Consider the following 23,025-nt stretch of genomic DNA (forward strand, 5'->3'; position numbering starts at 1 on the left):
ACTCATTTTTAGAAAAAGAAAACAATATCTCATTTTTGCATCATATGTAGCAGGTCGAAAAAGATAAATACATGAGAGAGCTCATCAACATTTAAAGGACTTTAGATCAGGTAGATATATAAGTAAATGTACCTTTTCTTTTACGAACGGAATTAATGCAACACCTAAATTACGCTAGTAGATCATCACTGAGAAACCCGGATCCAAAGAATTTGCGTTTGTATGTGTGCAAGTAGTAATTTATTTATTTTTTTCTCTTTATTCTTTTTATAATTATTTTTAATTGGGGGGATTCATGGAGCTAGCAGGGTTCCATTGAGCATCGGAAGCATGTTGGGCAGCAATTTCACGAAAGTAGGCCTGAGCTTGGGGCCCATTCTCATGACTGTTGGCCATACCGTCTAAGGCTAAACTGTTGGGAATACTTCGAATCATCGGCCTATCCAAGGATGGGGTGGAATTAATGGAACGCTGCATGGGTGGTACATCATCATATTCTTGATAACCTCGTTGTTCAGGAGGATCGGGTATCTCGGACTCCCAATGCTCGTTATCACCCGCAAGAACATCGCCATTCATGCCTTCTTGTTCAGGTGGGGGCAATTGTTCTTCGCTGTAATTATCTACATAGCTGGTGATCCATGGGTGGTTTAATAACTCTTCGGCAGTAGGTCGCTTATTGGGATCACGTACAAAACATTTCTTGAGGAAATCAATACCAGGAGCTGTCAGTTGTGATGCATCAGGAAGTGGTGGGTGACCCGTCACTACATGGTACATCACCGACCATTCATTTTCTAATGTACTCCAAGGTCGTCTTCCCGTTGCCATTTGTACAATACAACAGCCTAGCGACCAAATATCCATGGATCCTCTACGACCTGATTCTCCTCCCGTAATCACTTCCGGTGCCATATACATGGGAGTACCCGCTAAACTATTCACATTCATATTCACTGTTGTACGTCCCATCGTCTTCTGTCCCTTAGCCAAAATCTTGGCTGCACCAAAATCGGACAACTTCAATTGCCCGTTATAATCAATCAAAATATCTATAGGTCATCATTAGATTTACTTTTCTTTTTTTTTTTTTTTTTTTTCTTTTTTTTGCTTAAGACTCACTATCAGGTTTGATATCACGATGTACGATATTGTTGCCGTGCAAGTAGGCAAGACCGCTTAGTAACTGGTATGCATAATCCACCACGTAAACTTCATCTTCAATACGTCCACCATGATCAAGCAAAGCACCCAGACTACCATTCTCACAATACTCCATAAAGATATACACACGATCACGATGTACTTCCTGTAATAAAGTTAGTCGTAGCCTTATTTTTTTTTTTTTTTTGTTAAAATAATATTTACCATGCCAAAGTATTGTACAATGTTTGTATGATGCAGCATTTCCATGACCTTCATTTCCTCCTTGATGGATTTATGCAGGGCTGATAACGAACTTGAATCAGGGAATCTGATTTCCTTCACCGCCATCACGGTGGAAGTATCCAAATTAATCGCCAAATAGACTGAACCAAAAGTACCTGCACCAATGAAACGACCTTGCTGCCAGCTGAATTGAATATTGGAAGATGAAGGAGCCAAGAATACCAGGGATTGATCTTCCGGCTTTTGGTCATCCAATATTTTACCAATGATCTTGCGCTCTTGTTCATCGGCCGATCGTTTGGCTTCCAATTCGGAAATTCTGCGCATCCAAGTATCACGTCGATAGATAATGCCTCCACCTCCCGTCACAGCCACATCATTGGTAGCACCAAAGGTAGAACTGGTTGTGATATTATCCTTATCTGAACTCTTGGATGTCATGTACGAATTGCGTTTAGCAGTGATACCACGACGACGTTGTTGATCTTCCTTGACCTGAAGCTCGTAGATATATCGTGTACCCAACACATCAAAGTGAGAGATTAGTAAGGCCACACATCGTGCTACTTTACTCTGTAGAGTAGCGAATTCGTTTTCACTGAGGGCTAGAATGTTGGCACCACGTGTCATTAAATGTACAAATTCAAGTGCGGCCACGGCCCAACGAAAGGTCTTTCGGTCAGACGGTATACAGTCATCTGTAATGAAACAGATCCAATCAATGGCCAGACGCACCAATTTGAGATCTAATTGAAGTCGCACGGCTAACTCTAAAAATTTGGCCGCACGGATACCAAAATCACTGGCAAAACTGAAGCACTCTTCTACAAGCTCTTGACAGCCTAACCCCATCGTTTGTTCTCGAATCATGCTGACACTAGAAATCGTTGAATCTGCTAATTTGAATACAGTCATCTTGATCTTGTAAAGCTCCTTGTTGATCCGGGGAATATGCGCTCTGTGTTCTTGAATAATTTCAATACCCGAGTGTTGAACAGCAGACCAAAAGAGCGCTTTGGCAGATGCTAATTTGGTAGAGTCACCTGTTGTAAGACGCACACGTCTTGTCTTGATACCCAAATGAATGAATCGTGTAGGCACTTCCACTACCTCACCTGTCCACATAATATTTTGCCATGGTGAAAAAATCAAGATGTAATCTTCTGTTTGCTCTCCATTGATACTGGACAAACTAGGCGTTATAGGGGTTGAAGGCATGGGTTGTTTATCATAGGCAAAACAGGACTGGATCAAGGTCTGGATCGTTTCCTCTCGACCGTACAGTGAAGGAGATGCAATGATATAAATACGATCCTCTTCAAACGCTCCTGTATATACCAAGAAATGTCCTGTCTCCACAAGGCAGGTGACAAATTTATCCATATTATCTGTATCCACGACATATTCCGCAGCATTTTCAAATTGGCTCATGAAGAATCTAAAGATGGATTTTTAAAAAAAAAACCGTGCTTTAAACACATATAGAAAAGGTATTACCTGGCGAATTGTAATAGTTTACGAGCTCGCATACGCATGGTGTGTAATAATTTTGTATACTTTACTTCGATTCCGCCATCGACGGATTCAGGGGGTATTTTTAAACTGGATATATAATCACGCATCACATCTGCCAACAATCGATTGGTCAAGGAGCTTGATAGAATAAGTTAATAAAAGTAAATGACTGATAAAAATAAGAAAGATGCTCACCAGAATTGTTCTGCACATTCCCAATCAGCTTTATCCACAGTTTGACACACGGTGCTCTTCAAAAAACCCCATTCTTTTTCCATAACTTCACACTCTCGAAGATTGTTTTCCTTTTCCAAGTTTAATTTCCAGGTAATCAATCTAAAATAGAAACGTACGGATTCCATCAATACATGATCGTAATTATGGTCTACAGGTTCATCATCTTCCAATCGCCATCCAGGTGCTGAATGAGTGAGTTCTTCATATTCTCGTTTGACTCGACAAGCCAAAGAGAGTAAGCCTCGATAATCTTCCATCATGGCATCTACCATCTGTTTAGGTGGTTCGTTCATTCTGTCTTTATACTCCAAACGAAGCTTGAGTGCCTCTTCAACCAAGGAGATGGGAAAATAAGCAAGTTGACGAAGTTGAGAGATAAAGGATGGTAAGTTCATTTCTGCAAACTGACTCGAGTTGTAAATCATGGTCTGTTTAGATTTTACTAGTAGAGAGTTGAGGGCTGACAAAGTTCGTTTATCAAAGGTATCTTGTAATGCTGATTCTTTTAATAGTCTTTCAACAAAGGATGTATCATTGTTTCTTTGCTCTTCTTTGCTGGTGGTAGCTAATGATTCATCTGATTTCTTTCTGGCGATCTGCAAGTCTTCGGAACCTGTCCAGTTTCTCAGGATTTTATACTGCATGCTCAAACTACGGGTGACAGTACACCAAGCGTTAAGGGCTTCTAACTTGGTTTGAAAGTCAAGGGCACCATAACGAGGATGAGACAAAATCATTTCCGCTCTTGTTGTATACAAGGATTCAATGCGGTCGACATTCTTCAAGACATCGGCCACTTTTTTCAGGGCGTCGTCTTTTTCGTCATCCTTGACCTTGAAATCCATCACCATTTGTAAAACACCTTCAATTTCTTTGCGGCTGTCCTCCAAGGATTTTTGTTCCTGCATCATGGTTCTACCACGTAACAATGCACGCAATGATAACCAAATTTCTTGTGTAGGTTTTGTAGGTTGAAACTTGTCTGAGCTTGATAATCTCTTCTTTTCGGATTTGATGACTTCACCCAAAAGCACGGATTGTAACATTTGTTGCCATTCCAAACGCTCATGGGTAATTTCAGGTGCGACGGAAGAAAGAGATTGGTTACGTGCATAAAGTTGGTTAAAGGCGGTCTCGTCATCTTCGTCCGTATTGCTCTGATCGTCTTCGTCGCTATAGTCGTCTTCATCTTGATACGCATTATGCGGCATGAGTCTGGTGAAATTTGTGGGGATAAACGGCCCTGGTGAATCAGGCGCTATTTCTCCCAACATGCCATTGCTTTCTTCTCGATCGCCCAAGTCGGTATCATGTTGTGTCCAACGCACTTTTTTTTCAATGGACATTGATCAAGCTTTTTTTTTTTATTTTTGTCGTTAATTATTGGGCAACAAAAAAAAAAAAAAAAAAAAAAAAATGAGTAAAAAAAAAAGGGGTGGTGTTTGATTGTTGACCACAAAAAAATACAGCTGGTGTATTTATATTGTTTAATACTCAGCACAAGGTAAAAAAAAGATACCTCTAAAATTGTTAACAACTCAGTGCATTAAAGCCGTTAGACTGGATTGTGATTGGTTTAATTGGCACTATTCTTTGACCTTCTGTTTGTGCGCGCAAAGGATCGCCAAAAAGGGTGGAGTCTTAATTATTGTGCTTCCAGTGAATGTTTGAAAATTACAGTCAATTGTGTGAAAAAAAACTTATTTTTGCCCTAATTCTTTTGTTTATAATACATATCTCACATGATGACACTACTTGTATCTCTTGGCAAACACGCCACTAGTAGTATAGGCTAAACTGTAAGTATCTTTTTCTGTCAGTATATGTCAAAACCAAGCTTTCTTCCTACAGTAACCCAAAACAGGATACGAAAATTAAGACCAATAAAAATGAGGCCAGCTGCTGTTAATTTCCGGATAAATAGGGTTAGCAAAAAAACACTTTCTCAAACCTATTGATCCCTTCAAAAGCTGTACCCGGGTCTTTATTTGCGATTGTAGCTCTAAAGTCAATTGTCTGATACCATTCAATGTTCTGTGTAAGCCTTTCTTATTACGTCCTCATAGTGACCTTTCTAATATCGTACTCTATTTACTATGACACTTAGCTCCAAGATACCTTCTAAACTAGAGGCTATGATGTAATGAGTGTTGGATATTAAGCTAACATTACAAGGAGGAGGCCTTTATAAAACTTCATCTCCCATCTTGGATCTTTAATCTCAAAGCTCTGAGCTCACTGATCAATTGGCAGGGTTAAGTGACTCAATACCCCTTACTATTGTTTTATATATATATATATATACCGGCAGCCTTTTGATTGATCAAATTACTGAGCTAAACTCTTAAGGGATACTCAAATTTAGAAATGCAAAAGATTTTGCTTTGTTACAATCATAACACCTTAGATATACAGCCCTCATTTTTGCACAAAATCATTATCGCATATGGCATCTCGAGAGCAGCCCTTCCTTGTTTGATTTAAAGGTGCAAATCGTGCGATTAATTTAAAGAAGCAGAAATAATCATCCTGTAATAGCTCTTGTTGATCATCTTTGTTTTGTTTTTGTTTTTTTTTAAAAACAAAAGAAGGTAGGAAGTTTTCGTATGCCTTCTCTTTTTCAATCCTTTTTATAGATAACATATTTAGAATGTAACAAATAGATAAAAGACGTGCATGGTTTGGCTCAAGAAAGCCGGGAAATTTGGAAACCCTAGTGTCTATTTATCTGTAGATATATATAGAATCGACAATGACGTTAAGTCTGGATATGCGTTGATATATAAGCCTGTATATTTCGGAAGAGATGAGGTAAACACTTATTTTTAGTTTGGGTTGTCTGAATTAACTACATCAATCGCGATTATCGCATGCGTTGTGCACGTAGTCAAAAAAAAAATTGAGAACAGTCGGGTGTATTGCTTTATAAGATCCACGTATGAGATTGGTAGAAATGGCGTCGAGCACGGTAATTTGATAGTGATTGAGTCGTACACAAAATCAATCAAACCAGTTTGTGTATATGTGTCTGGTATTACATTAGTCTCTTGATTTGAAGCTGTCGGTAAAGATTAAGCATTAAATCGTTCGACTGATTTTTTTTTTTAAAAAAGAAGCGTCTTAGCCGGAAAATATGCATAGTCATGGAGTATAAAGGGCTTATCAGCCGCGTGTATATAATAAATCAAAATGATAATAAGATCATGCAAGTTTCATTATTAAAATACAATATTTTATCAGGGTTTATTAACACGTTTACCTTTTGATAATTTTTGGTTTGGATCTTGATTTGCTTGGGAGGTTTTTTGCAAGTGTTTCTATTTTAAGTAAAGGCTCAAACACTATGGATGATAAAATAGACAAATGAAATCATCCTGACATAAGCTTGCTTATGTATAAATAAAGCTGGTTCACACACTTTATTCTTCTCCTTTCTTTTCCCTTAACATAATTCTTTTATCGTATGAAAGTAACCGATCACATAAAAAGGTTAGTTAAAAATGACTCTTGTTTCTTTGAAAAGAAGCTAAATTGAAAAAGGTATATTGTGATATTGCGGCTGCGGCTAGTCTTTGCTATAGGAGGGCGACCTCCTAGGCAGGGTTCTTGAGTTTTTGGAACTCACGAACCGTGAATAGCTGGGATTGGACTGTGAATAACAGTGTTTTACTGTGAATAACAGTAAAACACTGTAAAAGGTCGTGTATACTGGCCTGCTGGTCTTGGCCAGAATTCTTGTAAGTGGTATAAAAATAATACGTTTGAAAAAAATACGGAGAACTAGACATTTCCATGTCAGTGGCGTAGTGTTAGTATTCCTTTCGTAAAGCTTTCAACTCATTTACTCTCATCGCATCGTGGCTGAAACCAAGCAACTGCTTATAGAAAGTAAATATTCTGGATTCAAGCAAGCCTATGAATACGCTGTTACTCATCAATGAACAGTTCAAAAGGAGAATATTGTTCAAGTACTACTCGAACATGTCTCCAAAACTAATTATAAAACCTGGTCCAACATGAATTTGTTGCTTTATATCTCTCGCTCTTTTCATCTTACCAATGGACCCAACGAGATGGATATACTGAAGGAATTGCTTTGTAATGTCTGGAGACTCAAGGCAAATGACACCAAATGTAAACCTTCCGTCATCTCAAGAGCGAACATACTTTGCAGTGTTGTTGGTAGTGCTTTGAAGTCAAGACCAGCAAGTTTGTTAATTGAAGCCAATGTAGAGAAAGTAAGCTTTTAAAATTGCTTTAGCTATATTAATCTGTCTATATTGATTCATAAAGTAGCAATCAGAGGCTTCCGCCAAGAGTCGTTTAACGACATCTATCACAGATCAAATCGGTGTCTCGTCTGGTGCTATCGCCTCTTCATCATCACCATCGTCTGCTGCTGCTGCTGTTGCCTCACCACTACCATCATCATCTGCTGTAAAGAGAAGAAAAAAATCATGCCTATGTAAAGATTTCAAAAGAATTGAGTCTTTACAAAAAGGCTGGTTTTCTTGTGGATAGTTGGTAAGTTGAAGCGTACACTTAGATAATCAGCGAAACTCCTATTAACATTTTTAAAGTGGTTCGAAAGATATTTTTGATTTTAGACACTGCAGCATTATTCCTCAAAGATTAGAAGCTATAACCCATAGGATCACGAAAAAGCTGCATGTATTTCTTATCCTGCTACTCAAGGCTGAAGAGCATGCACTGTTAAAAAAAATATATCTAAAGCAAAAAAAAAAAAATGGACGATTTTATTGAAAGTATTGAATCAATCAGTGTTGTTGAAAGTGCTGATGAACTAGTTTTTATCAAAATGCTGGTGGAGAAGTTGTAAGTACTTGGATACGATATTGATTTTAGCATGTCTCTTCTTTTTTTTTTAATCGCTTTATTTCAATAGTGTTGTTTTGCTTAAATATGATCACTTAAAGAGGGATCACAATGGATGCTGGTATTGAGGTTTGTGTATACAGTGAGGCATTTGATCTCTTATTTCTGTCAAGCAATTTCTTTGAAAGCAAACGGTAAGGATTTCTAAATGACTCTAGTCACGCAGTTGCTCAACTTCTCATTTTTTCCTTGTAGTGCTGAATGTGAATCAGTAATAATCAAGACTCTGAAGGAGTTAAAGCAATTGCCCAAAGAACAAAAAAAACTATAGATTTGATTTCATTTTAGAGTCCAACTCTAACGACAGGTATTTCGAGCAGTTGTTCTGCGAAGATAAATCCAAGGAAAAAAAATCTGAAGTCGACATCGAAAGGGCAGATCTCGTGAGAAGTAGCTCCTTGAAGTATTGGTTGACCCTACTCCTTTACAAAGATTAGACTCTAATTGGCTGTGGCTACACCGTAAATACCAGGGGCGCATTTTAATTGGCTCGCTCCTATGCTTTAAGCGTGCCAAGCTTGTTTTTGGCTGTGCTTAGTGCTTTAAGCAGGTGAAAATGACCTTGAATGCTCGTATTATATTAAATCTATCTCCTGTCATTTCAACAAGCTAACTCTTCGTATATATGGAAACAAACTAATTGACGATCGCCTGATGCATTATGTGAAGAAGGAAACAATAATCCCAAACAACGGCTCTGGCTCGCAACTTGCTGACTATATTACTACGATGGTTTTAATCAACGTTCTAAAACTTGCATTCTGCTTTAGCGTCATGTTCTCATCAATCTTAAAAAGATTACAATAATGTGCGAAATAGCTTTGCAAGATGATTTAAACTATCTGAAAAATTCCACATCTCATAATACTTTCCGAGAGGACTCTCCTGGTACGGATTCACAATCATCCCAATCATCGTCAGATTCATCAGCAACAAAAGAGTGGGAGACAAATAAAAGAAAGACCAGAATTATGAAAAAGATAGAAGCTGCAATCAAAGATCTTGAAGAAGCAGACGATGAACAGTACATCCGAACATGCTGGGAAGACTTGGAGTATTTCCAGGAGTAACTCTTCTCTTTTTTAATTTGTGTATATATGTGTCCCCTTCTTTTCTAGCTTTTCATTATAACTATCAAATAGCTCAAGTCATTTCATTTCATTTCGTTTCAAACCTTGTTTATATTTCATTAAACTATCTAGTACACTATTTTCACTTTATGTTGTCGCACTCTTTGAAATAAATTTGTCGTACACTGGATGAAAAAAATGGCGTGTAAGTTGTATGCGACAAATGCGACATTTATAAGGAGGCTTCTCTTGCAAGCAATTAACAAAAATTGACAGAATATTTGCAGTTGAGATGATTGATTGGGATTCTCGATGAAAGTGTTTCTTCTTCTAAAAAGCCTCTCCCTTTTTAGTTTGCTTTTGCAAACGGTCCAAAACTGCTCGATTAGATTTTTGAGCTCAAGTGAATAGGGAGACAGATAGACACACGCCCTTCTATAGCACTTTTGATATCTTTATGTAAATCTGGGTGTTGTCCATGATTAAGCAACTGTAGAGTGGCGTTTTGGATATTTCTTCTCTCATCTACCTCCATTTCTACTATTGTAACCGTTTCTCATTGTGAGATCTTTCTTCAGTCCAAATGCTCATAATCATTGGTAAATGTAATCGATGGGATATGCGTTAGTAGCAATATTCATTTCGAAATGCATATACCCCACTTTCATCCACAACATATTTCTCATTTTGATAGATAAAACATACGCTCCATTTTTTTTGCTTTTAAATGTTAAAGTGATCGAAAATAAAATTTCGAGGACCATGAAAATCTAAAAATAACTCTGTGGCAATTTTAGTTTCCTGAAGTAGTGCAGCCATTTATTTCTGAAAAGAAGTGTACTCGTTTTATTTGTTTGTCAAAGGGTAAACATTTCAATACATTTACCCTCTCAACAATAATAATAAATGCATGTCATTGCAGTAGTGAATTAATTATTTACACATGGGGGGGAGGCTAAGAGGGAGCCCAGTGAATGGGGTTAAGAGAGAGGGGGAAAGGAAGAAACAATATATTGTTCATAATGCAACTAGTCCGTTTACTTGATAAGACGCCATTTCTCTACTTTCAGGCACCAATCATGTAAACTTTTCTCTTTTTTTATATATATATATATAAAAAGAGGGGGAGGTTTCATGCATCGATAAGTATATATATATATATTTTGCATGAATGGTTACATATTTCATGATGAACGGTTGGAAAGTTAAAAAGGGAGGGAAAAACTTTTTTTTTTAATGGATCATGGGATCCGACAAACAAATATACCAAAAAGATAAGAAAGAGGAGGTGCATTTAAAAGGAAATTATAAATGTTCTCACCACCAATCACAAGAAATTAAATGGAAATGGCGTATACTTTGTTGTACATCCCCCCCCCCCCCTTATGTAGGTCATTTTTTTTTTTTTTTTTTTTTTTTTAGTTTTTTTAATGTATGTGTGAGAGTGTGTGTGTATATATGATAATGAATTGCATAGTAAATAGTAAAAAAGGTGTGTGTGTGTGTCTGTGGGGAGAAGGTTGATATATATATATATAAATAAAAAAAAAAAAAAAAAAGGGTAAATTGTAATATAAAAGGATAGTAGAGTGATTTTTTTATGAAGTGGTATCTCTTCTGTAGGCATGATGACTATTAGCCATATGTGGTTGCATTCCAGATAAATCCAGAGGGTGGCCAGGCGGTATCATTGTTTGATGTTGTTGTTGATGCTGCTGCTGCTGCTGTTGATGACGATATACTTCCAACATGTTTTCAAGCTCCCCAATCCGTTGTTGGTGTTGTCTTAATTTATCATGTAAAAGTCGGATATGGTCCACGGATTTTCTTAGGATAGTTCCCTTGTTAGATTTTACGGCATCTCTATCTGGCAATAATGTTGCTAACTCAGTAATACGATCATTGATATTGTCTCTCCTCCGACGTTCTACAGCATTATGAGATTCTCTTCTTCGTCTCTTCTTTTCGAAAATATGTTGCATGCTAAATCATTTTATTTTTTTTTAAATTAGTCATTGTACCGCTATGGTAACCTGTATGACTTACTTTCTTTGTACAATCTCTTCCTCGATATTACTACCTGGACTGGTTGGAGATACTAGCGTATCATGATTGTTTTCACCGTAGTAGGCTTGGTGAGGGCTGGGTGTGTTATCGTCAGTGGTAAAGTTGGCTGGAGCAGGTATATAGCTTGACATGTCATATTGCTGAATGCGATTATTATTATTATTAGTATTATTATTATTGTTATTATTGGTATTATTGGTATTATTATTATGAGTGGTGTATGCCTTGGGTGAGTTGGGTAAAGGAATGTATTGATTGATATTCATTTTATTGGGTGGAGAGTCTAATGAAGATGTTGTTATCGGAGAGGGAAAACCCGCTTTATTATTATCATTGTTCACTGCGGCGTTTACATTGGCAATGTCATACTGACTGGGATGGTCAGAGTAAGGTGAATGTTGAAACTGCATGTTGTACATGTCTCGAGACGTTGTATATTCAATTTTGAGTTTTTTTTTCTTTTGTTTTTAAACACAAGAAAAGAGAAAAAAAAAAAGAGAGAAAGAGAGAGAAAAGAAGAGCTCAAAATGTGTATGTGTGTGTATGTGTGTGTATAAGTTTGCCCTTTGTGTGTGTGTGAACTTTATTTGCCCATGACGTATACAAAACAAAAAAAGGAAACAATAGCTTTTTTGGCCCGTGATATCCAGGTCATGAGCCCTCGCACAACCTTTGTCCTAAAACGTCTGTGTGTTTGCTTTCCCCTTTCCCCCTTTCTTTTGAGTATATCCATTAGAAAAGAGGGGGAGGGGGGGAAGCACAATAAGTTTATGTGGATACGCAAGACTGACGATTTATTCCATTATAAACAGGTGTGAAACCAGAATACGGCAAACTCTACGGACTTATGACGTACTTTTTTTTTATAAACCCGAGTCTACTTTTTTTTTTAGATATTTTATCACCTTTTTTTTCCTCTCACTCTCTCTTTTTTTTTGTAATATAAAAAGCCATGTCTACACCTACAGAATCCGATACACCCACAAAAGAACCATTTTCGTCTGCTGGTGAATCCAAATCTAACGGAAGTTCAACTCTATTTAGTCTTGTTGTAGCACCTTTTGCTGCAGTCGGCGGATTGATCGATCAAGTATCTCGAAAGGTCACAAGAGCAGCTGGTGCAAGCGATGACAGCACTAGTAACAATCAAGATATGACTAATAAAACAAACGATTCTTAATTTTTTTTTTGTAATTTTTTTTTTTTTTTATTTTATTTTTCTTGTATATATTACAATCTAGAATGAATGGGAGATATTTTTTAAAAAAAAAGAATACAAAAAAAAAAAAAGTGTGTGTGTGTGTGCAGATATTAATAAAGTAAAAAGAAAGAGAGAAAAATGATTACATTTGCATCATATCCTCATCTTCATCTTGGTGATCAGGATCATCCATATTGATGGCCATTTCATCCATCATCTCTTCCAAGGAAATCTCTGGGAATTCTTCATCTGAGTTATCCTCGTTATCTGTCATTTCATCATTCTCTTCAGCAGCAGGGGCATTAGCAGCATTTTGATCCTTAAAGATATTGATGGTGGATCTGAACTCGGGATCTTCTTCAATATCACGCATAAAGAGTTCCATATCGTTCTCAATCTTGGCTTGTTCTTGCTTACGGGGTAACATCTCATCCACTTCTTTACCAAGTTGTTGAATCTTCCAGTTTCTTTGTCTAGTCTTCTTTCTACGAGCAGGGAATGCTTTACGCACAAGCACAACATCAGGCAAGTTTTGAGCACTGAGTTTATCAAAATCTTCATTGTTAAAATTGGCACGGGCAAGATCGTAACCCATCACAGTGTCTCCAGGACTCAAAATCGCTCCAAGGTGAGAACGAGCAATGAACTGTTCATCGTTACGACCAAAATCAGCCATACGTGCAACATGGACATCACACAATACTCGCTTACCATTCACAGGTCCCAAAGGCTCCACATCCAAAACATAGTATTCAATCATACTCTTGGCACTTCCCAAGGAGAGGAAAGGGTTACGGTAATATTGTGTAGTAGAAACATCCGCAACATGAAGTGTGTTGACATCCAATAAATGAATAGAATTACTGATACGTGTACAGATCAATAGTTGGTTGATGTTACCGAAACTGTGAGAGGTCTTTTTGGGAATACACACAAGATCATCTTTACACACTGGGACAATTTCAGCAGAGTAAGTGAATTTATAATTACTGACACTGGTGTGAATATCTTTGGAAATGAGCTGTTCACTCGTCTTGTATCTATATTTGTGTTAGTATACTATAGACACACACATATATATATATATCGTATACATACTTCATGGGCACAACGTTGGACAAGAACTCGACCATCTTGATGGCATGGTTACGAGCACCATAGTAGAAATCAATACCGTCCTTGGTCTCCTTAATATTTGAGGTATCCTTGTGTGCGTTGTGTTTAAGAATCAATTGTTCGAGGTACAAGAAAGTACGCTTGTGTTCGACCTTTTGACGCAATTGAACGACAGCCTTCCATGTGTTTTGAGCAGCCAAACGAGTACACTCATCACACTGTTGACCTGAAACAACATACTCGACCTCAAAGATTTGTTGGAGGATGGTGTTGATAAAGACTTCCTTTTGAATGGTCAACTTGACCTTGATTCTCTTACTGTGAGGTTCTGTCCAAATAAAACCGGCATCAATCAGACGCACTTTGCTGAGACCCTTTAATTTCTTGAGACAGAGTGTTAAAAGTTCTCTGGATTCAAGTGTGGCATTGACCCATAAACCGGGAGGTTGGAGATAACGCTCACAGTTACGACAGAAATGAAGTGTTGCTTGCTTGGGAATACCTTCCGTAATATCAACTTCGTTACGGATACAGTTAACACACATGTTGGCAGCATTGGGGGGAGTGGGTGCACCACAACCAGGACACTATAGAGTGGGGAAGAAGAAGAAGAAAAAAAAAATTAATACTGCGGCATCTTGAGATCAGATCTATTCAAGGTATTTACCAAACTACAGAAAGAATGAAAAAAAAAAGGGTCAGTATGAAAAAAAAACCATAATGTTGCAATAGGCTACATACATTAATTGTTCAACAATTTCAGGGTGGTATTCCATTTTTTTCTAATGCTTGGATTAATGAAGGGATAGATCTAGAAAAGAAGGACACCTTTTTTTTTTTCGAGAAAACAAAGCTCTAGTTATAGGGTTTAAAAAAAAAAAAGTTCTATCACTAAGCCACATTACTGTTTTGAATTTGTAATGCCTTGCTATTTTTTTTTTTTTTTTTTTTTTATTTTAAATAGTTTTTCTTTTTTAATAATCTATTTGTAATTAAATGCACATCACACGTTGTTATTTCTGCTCAGGACCTTGTTACCCTGGTCACGGTACTATGTTTGTCCGTAACGACAGCAAGGTAATTCGTTTTTTTTTTTTTTTGAGATGCATCTGTCTCCGATCTAACCCCTTCTTGTAGACTTTCCGTTTCTGCAGATCCAAATGTCACAAGAACTTCAAGATGAAGCGTAATCCTCGTAAGGTTCGCTGGACCAAGGCTTTCAGAAAGGCCAGTGGAAAGGAAATGGTTATTGTAAGTAGTAGATCTAGATGTTTAAAAGGTAGATCTGACCCTTTTTTTTTTTTTTTTTTTTAGGATTCTACCTTTGAGTTTGAGAAACGTCGTAATGTTCCTGTCCGTTATGATCGCAACATGATGGCTACGACCATCAAGGCTATGAAGCGTGTTCAAGAGATTCGTTCTAAGCGTGAGCGTGCCTTCTATAAGAACCGTATGGCCGGTAACAAGGCTTTGGAGAAGGAAGACGATATTCGTGTCGTTAACCAAAACATTGAATTGGCTCCTCTCGAATCAAAGAAGAGAGTTCAAGCCATGAAGGCAGAGAAGGCCAAGAACGAAAATATGGAAATGGAAGATTAAGTCGTCGTCGTCGTCGTCGGCGTGTGAGTGTGTTGTAAATCACCCTCCCCCTTTTTGTAAATAGATTTTTAGAGACATTATAATAATAAATCCCCAATATACTCTTTTTTTTTTTTTTGACAAGGCATGAATCTTTTTTTGTGGAAGTTTGGGACATTCAGGAACTTTTTTTCATGGTTACACCAGTGTTTTTTTTTTCATTGCCCGTTACACTGCTGCTGCTGCTGCGGCAGCTACTGCGGTTACTGAATCTACAATTATTAATCAGATTGAATAATTAGGGTACATTTTTTTTTCTCTCTCTCTCTTGACATTTTCTCAGTTGGGGCGCAAATAGTCTTCCAGTTAAAAATGAAGTTAACATTTTCTCATAACATTTTTTTTTTCTCTAAAAGCAATTAATATCCCACCTAAATTGTCAGAACTTTTAGCTTGTAATGATGGAGATAAGGGAAAGACTAGCATACTGATTTTGTCCATGGAAAGAGAAATAGGTTAGTTGTGTCAATTAAAAAATCCTTGATTATACCCTTACAAGTTTTTAAAAATAATAATAATATGAGATCAAGAGTCAATCCTGGATATGTATCTCTTGATTATGAAACCCTTTGTCAGTGCTTTAAAATCGTACAAAAAAAAAAAGATGCGGTTATAAGTGGTGTCTTATATCAAGATTCGTAAAACAAGTTTATTCAACTTTGACAGTGCGTATCATAAAAACCTTGATACCATCAAAAGACCTCTTCATCTGTCAGTTCACTTTTAATGCTATGGAGTGCTGACGACATTGCTTACAGGTTATTGTGTGTCCAGGCGCTGGGATCCTCCTTCCAGTATGAAAAGTGATATACGATGAACAATTGATAAATCCCGAAACGGATATCTTTGATATTTAATAACTGGAAAAGCAATTTGTGCAACAGTTATGCAGCATTTAAAGATTTTCTTTCAATGCAAATGTTGCATTACCGGATCTGATGTTGCTTTTCCTATAGTTAAATAAATTACCAAAAGAAAGAGCCCAGTAGGATAATATCTTTGATAATTTCTGGTGGGGGAAGCAAAACTTGTATTCAGTGCTAACAGCATTTGAACTGACTTTCAAAGTAAACTTTCCGCAATTCATATCAGGCTTTAGTTGCCAGTTTATTGAAAGATCAACCATTGTCTTTCTTGACTCTGTTTTTTTTTTTATCATTTTTCGTCGGACTGTCATCTTATCAAATAGTTCCATTCTTTGTAATTGACGTGTAAAGATGACCGGTTGGGATGGTTCGTGTTTTTCAGCCAGAAAACAAAGTCTTGTCGATCTTTGTTTGCTTTTTAGTTAAGAAAATTCTTGAGTCTAAAATCAACGATGAGTGGTCCTTCCTCTTTATTTTTAATCTTCAAAACTTGTCTTATGCATCCTTCTAAGTACGTTTTTTTTTTTTTATGTTTGTTGCTCAGCTAATTGGAATTCTTGTTTTTGTGCCAAACATGTCAATGTTGCAGTCCTTGCAACGATTAAAAAAAGTATCCTTAGAAAGAATATAAGAAAAAAAAAAAATAAGGCAGATAAGAAAAAGCTTACTGTAGCTATAATTTTTTTTTTTTTTTTTTTTTTTGCATGGCATGCTTGATACATGGTTGTGATCACACTGTAAATGGCGTTGGGATCACACTGTAAATGGCGTTGGGATTACACCGTAAATAGGTCTGATCCCTACTGTAAAAAAAACAGTTGTGATCGGACTGTCCACTCGGTTCAGTTTTCAGACCCGACGAGTCTTAATGCAAAGCTTTTTTTTTTTTTTAACTATTATAACCTCCAATAGAATTCAATCAAAACCTGTTTGTCTACCTAAATGAGGTAGACGTTTCTCCCAGGATGGAAATTTGCAGATTTGAAAGAACTCACTCTTGAGTTGAGATCGATGTGCAAAACACTCTTATTCGCTTACTCTGGCAGTAGCAATTTGATTTTATTTTGTGCTTAGAATTACTTGACTCAGAACTCAGATATTTAGGATGAGTGCTTATCTAGATATGAAGCTTATGATCTCTGAGGGGGGGGGGGATTTTGGTGTGTTGCTCCCCTTAACTCTTGTGTTAAAAAAAACAGCGTAAATGGTAAATTGGGAAATGGAGAAATATCACCTGACGATAAAATAAATAATAGGGCTAAAATAGTGATATTTTAATGCAGAGTCTCAATGCATCGGAAGGAGACCGATAGCTCTTCCGTGTGTGTGTGTGTGTGAAAAGGGAATTAAGATTTGGGGGTTAGAGGTAAACAGATACTCTTTTTTTTATTATTATTTATTAAATGTGGGATGTATACCATAAGCGAATGATTGCCGTCTTTGTTTACTGTTGGACAACACTAGTGATTCACCCAGTCTAACAAAAAAAAAAAAAAAAAGAAAAGTTTTTCCTAAAAAGGTTACAACATGTAAGTAGAGGCACTCTCACAAGTCTTATATATCTCCCCCACAAAAAGAAAGAGACTCTGTATCCACCAATTGCAAGTGTACACATATTCAATAAGTTATGACTATGAGCTAATTACAGTCATTTCAAAGAGAGAGAAAAAAAAAAAAAAAAAAAAAAAAGTTCCCTTGAAAAAAAAAAGTAAATAAGAAAAAAAAGAATTTTTCTTATTACACTCAGCCCAAAAAAAAAGTGATAGACTGCAGGTAAAGGAAAGAAGTATAATTCTATGAAACACATTAGTTTTTTTTTTTTTATTTTATCAATGCATATTTTTTGTTCGGAGTACATAATTTTATTAGGCTGTTTGACAGATCGTTTGTGAGAAGAAAAAAAAAAAGGATCTGTCAGATAGAAAACGGCACGTGAAGTGTCATTTTTTTTTTTAAAAAAAAAAAAGATATATGACTCTGTTTCCAATGAATTGGAGAATCATAAAGATGTAAAGCAGTGCAACATAAAAAAAAAGGGAGGGGGGATTGTCACATCAATAAAAATCGAACCATTATTATTAGGGGGGGTTAACCTAACTCTGTTTTATACAAAAATAAGGGGGGACAACACAACCATTTACAAAAAAAAAAAAAAAATCACTGACTTCACCCATACAAACAGAAATGACAGATATTTGTGTCAATAGCTTTTTTTTTTAATATATATAATATGATAAGCTCCCTGTGTAAAAGAGAGAGAAAGAAAGAGAGATTGCAAGAAGAGATGTTATATGAAGAAGAAAGAAAGAAAGAGAAAAGTATACATTTTGGTGTTATTTAAATATGATATATAATGTAAAATAATAAAAAAAAAAAAAAAAAAGGCTTGTGTTTGTTTTTTTATAAAGAAATAAAAAAGGGTTAGATATAAAAAACTAATATCCAGATTGTTCACCAAAACCATCTTTGCGAATATCAAATAATCGACCCATATCTTTGCCAGCTCGAATAAGTCGAATGCTTTTAAATGCATTGCCATTAGGACGTTTATCTTTGGTGACTTTTCCATGGTGGTCTAAAATCTTTGTTTCTAAGGCAGTCGGGGTTTCGAAATCCTCAAAGATTTCATCGTCTAACTTTATTGATATACCCGAGAGCCCGCTTGCCTTGACGACCTATGGATGCACAACACACACACACAGAAAAGAAAAAAATGAGTCCATGTATTATTTTATACATATTTTTTTTTCTTTCTTGGTGCTTACAGTCATGGATTTAGATACAACTACTTTACACGCGCTAAAATTGCGTTTATATACAATGACATCGCCTTCGCGTATCAAGGCCTTGCGGCACATGTCTTTTAATGTAATATTTTTGGAGTCACCCGCAACATTGTGAGCTCTCTCCTTGTCAATCAGCTCTCCCCAGTAAGACTCAAAGCCTTCATCCTGTGGCAAAGTAAGTATGAGAGGTCAATCGAGAGATACAAAGAAAAAAAAAAAGGGAGGGGGGGGTGCTTACCTTGAATTTGTCCTTTTTGGACTTTATGGAGGGTTTTGTTCTATTGTGGTTATTCAAGGTAGATGTGGTACTTGTGGATTTATTGCTGCTGCTATGTGTGGGTGGTGAAGGGGATGCGGGTGGAAGTTGTGCGTAATCCCCTCCTCCTAGCATGGTTTGCCAATCGGAGAGGGTGTTCCAAAAAATGGGATTTTCTGCTTTAGAGAAAAAAGTGTTGTTTGGGGTGTTGTAGGAGGAAGGTGGGGTGGATTCATAATCATGACTCAGATAAGACGGTTGATCCATTTCGGGTAACATTTGACACAAGTCTTCTCTCTTTTCGGGTGATAACAAGTGGAACGTCGACATGTTGAAAATCGACTACAAGAGAAAAAAAAGAGTTAAATATCGTGGCCACGCAAAAAAAAGAAAAAAAAAAGAAAAATTCTAACCTCTAGATCAATGGCAGCAAGAGGACTACATGGATGTGTGCATAAATCATCAATTGTCCAGCTGGGCTCATAACGAGGTCTTTTAAGATGGCTTGTACCATGCGTGGGTGAACGAATCATGAGTTGGCTTGTCTCTAGTGAAATATCATCGCCTTCTATCTCTCTTCTTTTACCAATGGGTGATAATAACATGGAAGGATTGTACATTCGTTAGATAAAATATATATATATGTGTGTATGTATATATATATATGTATATATATATAAAATAGAAAAAAAAAAGAAAGAGAGAGAGAGAGAGAGAGAGAATAACAACAACTAGAAAAAAAAAAGGAGGTTAAAGAAATAAAAGAGAAAACGAAACAAAGAAGGAGGCAAAATAAGGGTTAAAGGGGGTGAAATTGAGGCGTGTGATCGATGTCATCCAAACAATCAATTTTTTATCACAAACAACAACAAAAAAAAAAAAAAAAAATGCTTTTTCTGCTTTCTCCTTTTTTTTGCATAAGTGTCATTCCTCCCGTGTCAACATGTTGTCGAGTGAGAGAGTGAGTGAGAGAGAGAGAGAGACAACACTGCTTTTTTTTTATATGATAAGGGTAAATAAAAAAGAGGGAGAGGGAGGGGAGAATCTTTTTTTTTTTTAAAACGCCGTTTAAATCCTAGTTGGGTGTATATATACAAATTAAAAATAAACTGTGTGTGTGTCTTCATAATAGACCTTTTTTTAATACATGATGATCTTTGATGATACTTTATTTTCCCTCCCTTTTTTTTCTTCTTCTTGTAAATGTGATACAATAACAGAGCACATTTTTTTTTTTTTTTTTTTTTTTGCAAATGACCCCCTTGGTTTTTCTATTTTAGTTTAAATGGATTTCTGTACATTTTTACGCGCGCTTTTACAAAGGAAAAAAAAGAAAGAAAGAATAGGGGACGCGTTTTTATATATATATATAGCAGATAGATATTGGGAGAACCAGTTAGTCTGTGATTGAGAATTATTTGCTCTGTATAGATTGAAGGGTAAACTTCAAAGTAGCTCTAATTGAAATGTTCAAACCTCAAACAGTTACGGATATGAGAATGACAGCAAGCATCATCCCCCTCCCCAGAACCAACCAAAAAAAAAAAAAAAAAAGAGAGGGAAAGGTACATACACCATTTCTATTTGACAAACAAGACTGTAAAAGGTACATCTCTGACACCCGAAAAAAAAAAAGGTTTTGCCACGCCTCCTCCCTCTTCTTCTCTTTGTAGATGATATATAGGGGAATGCAAGTTTAAATAAAAAAAAAAAAAAGATCAGCTTTCTATTTGTAGTACCTGACACCTCAATTCCCATCTTCCCCCATTGACAAGTCTAGACAAAAAGGTGAAAAGGTTATATTTCAGCCGAACTCTAATCGCCTGTTACAAGTTCATTGGAAAAACGTCCCATATTATCCCATATTACACTTTTGGTCAAATTAAAAAAATAAATAACAGAAAAAACAAATAATAAACCAAAAGAAAAAAAAAAAGGTGAGAGAGTTAAAAAAAGAGATATAAACATGTCTTTTTCTTAATTGAAAAAAAAAAAAAAAAATGTAGATATACCACTCCTAATCTACTTTCAAAAAAAAAAAAGGAAGTTTTCCCCCAAGATAAAAAAGTGATAGAATGTCAATTTCGGATTGGGGTACAAGAGAGAGAAAAAAAAAAAAAAAAAAAAAAAAAAGAGAGAGAAAAAGAGAGAGCCCAAATCCTGAGAGACGGGTTCTCCATATTCTTAATTAATCTTTTTTTGGAAACATGTTAATCTCATCAGAAACAGGCAGGTCCCGGCTTTTACCTCTGTAGAAAACAGAAAGGACCTTTTTTTTTTTTTTTTTTTTTTTTTTTTTTTTTTTTTTTTTTTTTTTTTTTTTTTTTTTTAATGATGCCATTCCACCCTTTGTTTATTATTACTCCTTCCTCCCACCCCCCCCTTTCGAACAGTAGACATAGTATATAAGTGTCCTTTCATGAATGAACCCCCGATTCATGGTAAGTGCTCATGCGTGTAACAATACCCTTTTTTCCTTTTCTTAAAAAAACAATTTATTATTATACACAAAAAAAAACCAAGTATTTTTACTCTGCCTTCTTTTCCTCAGTCGTATCGGTGGGGGAAACCTCCTCACCACCTTCAGCAGCAGTAGCAGTAGCAGCACCACCTTCAGTAGCAGCAGCAGCAGCCTTAGCAGCTAAAGCAGCAGCTCTCTCAGCCTTCTTCTTTTCCTTTTTATCCTTCTTGGGGTTCACCTTTTCAGCAGGCTTAGGAGAGGGATAAGCCAACTCTGTCAAGGCCTTCATCTCGGGGGTCTCAAATGCCTTACGCACAGGTTCCAATAATTCATTAATGGCGGCAATCACACCTGCCTTTAAATCACCAGGATGAACTACCTTATCAGCAAAATCTTTCTCAAGAGCCTCAAAGTTATCATAAACCATATTACCACCATATTGTTCAGGACGAATACAAGTGAAAGTAGCCTTTTGACCATTCATTGTCTTGAGAGGGAAATAAACAGACTTGACAAATGAAAGAATACCATTCTCTTCAATATTACCTTCCTCACAAAAGGCCTTCTTAATCTTTTTAGAGACATCTTTAGCACTATCCAAGAAATCAATTTTAGAATCAGGATCAGAAGCAGACATCTTGGATCCAGCTAAACCAGGTACCATGGGGTTCATTAAATGTGAGCGTTTCTTATAACCCAATAAAGGCATGTATTTCTCTGCCAAAATGAAAATCTTGCGTTGATCAACACCACCAAATTGTGCATCTACCTTCAAGTATTCTTCATCCAATGCTTGCATACCAGGGTATAATAAACCAGACAAGAGAGGTGAAGACACTTGCTTAACTACCTCAGCACCAGCTCGTTTGGCATCGTGTTCGGTTAAGAGTGCACATAATCTGAAATTGTCCATACTGTATTCTTTAGATAATTCATAAGATGAACCAATCACAAACTTGAGCTTTTCAATAGGTACACCTAATGAACTCAATACTGTCTTAATCATGGCTTCGTAATATCTGACACGATGTTGTACAAGTTCAAGTGGTGCCTTCATATTATCCAAAAAGGCGTGAATATCAGCCAACAAGACACTCATCTAAACTCACTTTTTGATTTAGTATATATATATACACTCTATTTTACATTTCATCTTTTACCTCTACACCCGCAGAAAGGAAATCGGCAATTTTGGCCATGGGTACAAAGTAACCAATGTGAGGACGACCAGTGGGGGCTGTTCCCCAATACATCTTGAGGTCACGTTCAGCAAGTACCTTTTTAATTTCATCACCACCAAGTACCTCTTGAAGGTTACGGGTGATAAGTTCGTACTTTTGATCAGCTGTAAGTGACATCTTTTTTTTTAAAGAGAGGGAGAAAAAGAAGGGAAAATAGAGAAAAAAAAAGAAAAAAAAAAGGGGGGGGGTGGCGGAATCAAAATATGAGTCATTGACTTCACAGTGCGCACACACATTGGGTATATGGGAGACAAAATTGACATGTCTAAGCCACCTCTTCATTTGG

At 36.5% G+C, this 23,025-nt stretch overlaps 7 protein-coding genes across 7 annotated transcripts; 2 read left to right on the top strand and 5 right to left on the bottom strand.

Moving 5' to 3' along the window:
- Positions 1-214: 214 nt before the first annotated feature.
- Positions 215-4,556, bottom strand: EV154DRAFT_606185 (uncharacterized protein). The gene is made up of 5 exons (XM_051607521.1): positions 3,100-4,556; positions 2,887-3,042; positions 1,369-2,827; positions 1,123-1,309; positions 215-1,052 (listed from the first exon to the last, which is right to left on the bottom strand). The coding sequence occupies exons 1-5, from the start codon at positions 4,485-4,487 to the stop codon at positions 280-282; spliced, it is 3,963 nt and encodes a 1,320-aa protein (XP_051453126.1). The 5' UTR covers positions 4,488-4,556; the 3' UTR covers positions 215-279.
- A 2,292-nt stretch (positions 4,557-6,848) lies between these two features.
- On the top strand, positions 6,849-8,474 carry EV154DRAFT_555220 (uncharacterized protein; the record flags this gene model as incomplete). Its single annotated transcript, XM_051605258.1, has 8 exons — positions 6,849-6,878; positions 6,941-7,379; positions 7,438-7,578; positions 7,613-7,665; positions 7,722-7,853; positions 7,876-7,977; positions 8,079-8,171; positions 8,309-8,474. The coding sequence occupies exons 2-8, from the start codon at positions 7,158-7,160 to the stop codon at positions 8,472-8,474; spliced, it is 909 nt and encodes a 302-aa protein (XP_051453127.1). The 5' UTR covers positions 6,849-6,878; positions 6,941-7,157.
- A 2,041-nt stretch (positions 8,475-10,515) lies between these two features.
- On the bottom strand, positions 10,516-11,818 carry EV154DRAFT_43145 (Myc-type, basic helix-loop-helix domain-containing protein). Its single transcript, XM_051596611.1, has 4 exons — positions 11,528-11,818; positions 11,399-11,457; positions 11,154-11,314; positions 10,516-11,090 (listed from the first exon to the last, which is right to left on the bottom strand). The coding sequence occupies exons 2-4, from the start codon at positions 11,438-11,440 to the stop codon at positions 10,706-10,708; spliced, it is 588 nt and encodes a 195-aa protein (XP_051453128.1). The 5' UTR covers positions 11,441-11,457; positions 11,528-11,818; the 3' UTR covers positions 10,516-10,705.
- Positions 11,819-12,279: 461 nt separating this feature from the next.
- On the bottom strand, positions 12,280-14,444 carry EV154DRAFT_523586 (NMD3 family-domain-containing protein). Its single transcript, XM_051603122.1, has 4 exons — positions 14,233-14,444; positions 14,204-14,206; positions 13,474-14,079; positions 12,280-13,415 (listed from the first exon to the last, which is right to left on the bottom strand). Exons 1-4 carry the CDS (start codon positions 14,265-14,267, stop codon positions 12,518-12,520), a joined length of 1,542 nt encoding a protein of 513 aa, XP_051453129.1. The 5' UTR covers positions 14,268-14,444; the 3' UTR covers positions 12,280-12,517.
- Positions 14,445-14,487: 43 nt separating this feature from the next.
- On the top strand, positions 14,488-15,211 carry EV154DRAFT_523592 (ribosomal protein L24e-domain-containing protein; the record flags this gene model as incomplete). The annotated part of the gene is made up of 3 exons (XM_051603123.1): positions 14,488-14,568; positions 14,629-14,742; positions 14,806-15,211. The coding sequence occupies 3 exons, from the start codon at positions 14,488-14,490 to the stop codon at positions 15,088-15,090; spliced, it is 480 nt and encodes a 159-aa protein (XP_051453130.1). The 3' UTR covers positions 15,091-15,211.
- Positions 15,212-18,352: 3,141 nt separating this feature from the next.
- Positions 18,353-19,822, bottom strand: EV154DRAFT_523597 (Asx homology domain-containing protein). Its single transcript, XM_051603124.1, has 4 exons — positions 19,451-19,822; positions 19,020-19,379; positions 18,761-18,946; positions 18,353-18,670 (listed from the first exon to the last, which is right to left on the bottom strand). The coding sequence occupies exons 1-4, from the start codon at positions 19,655-19,657 to the stop codon at positions 18,431-18,433; spliced, it is 993 nt and encodes a 330-aa protein (XP_051453131.1). The 5' UTR covers positions 19,658-19,822; the 3' UTR covers positions 18,353-18,430.
- Positions 19,823-21,383: 1,561 nt separating this feature from the next.
- On the bottom strand, positions 21,384-22,918 carry EV154DRAFT_606191 (tyrosyl-tRNA synthetase). Its single transcript, XM_051607522.1, has 2 exons — positions 22,659-22,918; positions 21,384-22,597 (listed from the first exon to the last, which is right to left on the bottom strand). Exons 1-2 carry the CDS (start codon positions 22,854-22,856, stop codon positions 21,566-21,568), a joined length of 1,230 nt encoding a protein of 409 aa, XP_051453132.1. The 5' UTR covers positions 22,857-22,918; the 3' UTR covers positions 21,384-21,565.
- Positions 22,919-23,025: the final 107 nt, after the last annotated feature.

Source organism: Mucor mucedo, assembly GCF_025094135.1.
Source record: "Mucor mucedo strain NRRL 3635 chromosome Unknown EV154scaffold_123, whole genome shotgun sequence".
Classification (NCBI taxonomy): domain Eukaryota; kingdom Fungi; phylum Mucoromycota; class Mucoromycetes; order Mucorales; family Mucoraceae; genus Mucor; species Mucor mucedo.

Excerpts from the sequence above, each read along its gene's own strand:
- EV154DRAFT_606191 (XM_051607522.1), bottom strand. The coding sequence starts at position 22,856 with ATGTCACTTACAGCTGATCAAAAGTACGAACTTATCACCCGTAACCTT. Across the intron at positions 22,598-22,658 it reads TCCTTTCTGCGGGTGTAGAG|ATGAGTGTCTTGTTGGCTGA; the intron begins GTAAAAGATGAA and ends AAGTGAGTTTAG.
- EV154DRAFT_523597 (XM_051603124.1), bottom strand. The coding sequence starts at position 19,657 with ATGTACAATCCTTCCATGTTATTATCACCCATTGGTAAAAGAAGAGAG. Across the intron at positions 19,380-19,450 it reads TTGCTGCCATTGATCTAGAG|TCGATTTTCAACATGTCGAC; the intron begins GTTAGAATTTTT and ends TTTCTCTTGTAG. Across the intron at positions 18,947-19,019 it reads CCAAAAAGGACAAATTCAAG|GATGAAGGCTTTGAGTCTTA; the intron begins GTAAGCACCCCC and ends ACTTTGCCACAG.
- EV154DRAFT_523586 (XM_051603122.1), bottom strand. The coding sequence starts at position 14,267 with ATGGAATACCACCCTGAAATTGTTGAACAATTAAT. Across the intron at positions 13,416-13,473 it reads TCCAACGTTGTGCCCATGAA|ATACAAGACGAGTGAACAGC; the intron begins GTATGTATACGA and ends ACACAAATATAG.
- EV154DRAFT_43145 (XM_051596611.1), bottom strand. The coding sequence starts at position 11,440 with ATGAATATCAATCAATACATTCCTTTACCCAACTCACCCAAG. Across the intron at positions 11,315-11,398 it reads CTTTACCCAACTCACCCAAG|CAATATGACATGTCAAGCTA; the intron begins GCATACACCACT and ends AATCGCATTCAG. Across the intron at positions 11,091-11,153 it reads GAAGAGATTGTACAAAGAAA|CATGCAACATATTTTCGAAA; the intron begins GTAAGTCATACA and ends AAAATGATTTAG.
- EV154DRAFT_606185 (XM_051607521.1), bottom strand. The coding sequence starts at position 4,487 with ATGTCCATTGAAAAAAAAGTGCGTTGGACACAACATGATACCGACTTG. Across the intron at positions 2,828-2,886 it reads AAACTATTACAATTCGCCAG|ATTCTTCATGAGCCAATTTG; the intron begins GTAATACCTTTT and ends ATCCATCTTTAG. Across the intron at positions 1,310-1,368 it reads TTGTACAATACTTTGGCATG|GAAGTACATCGTGATCGTGT; the intron begins GTAAATATTATT and ends ACTTTATTACAG.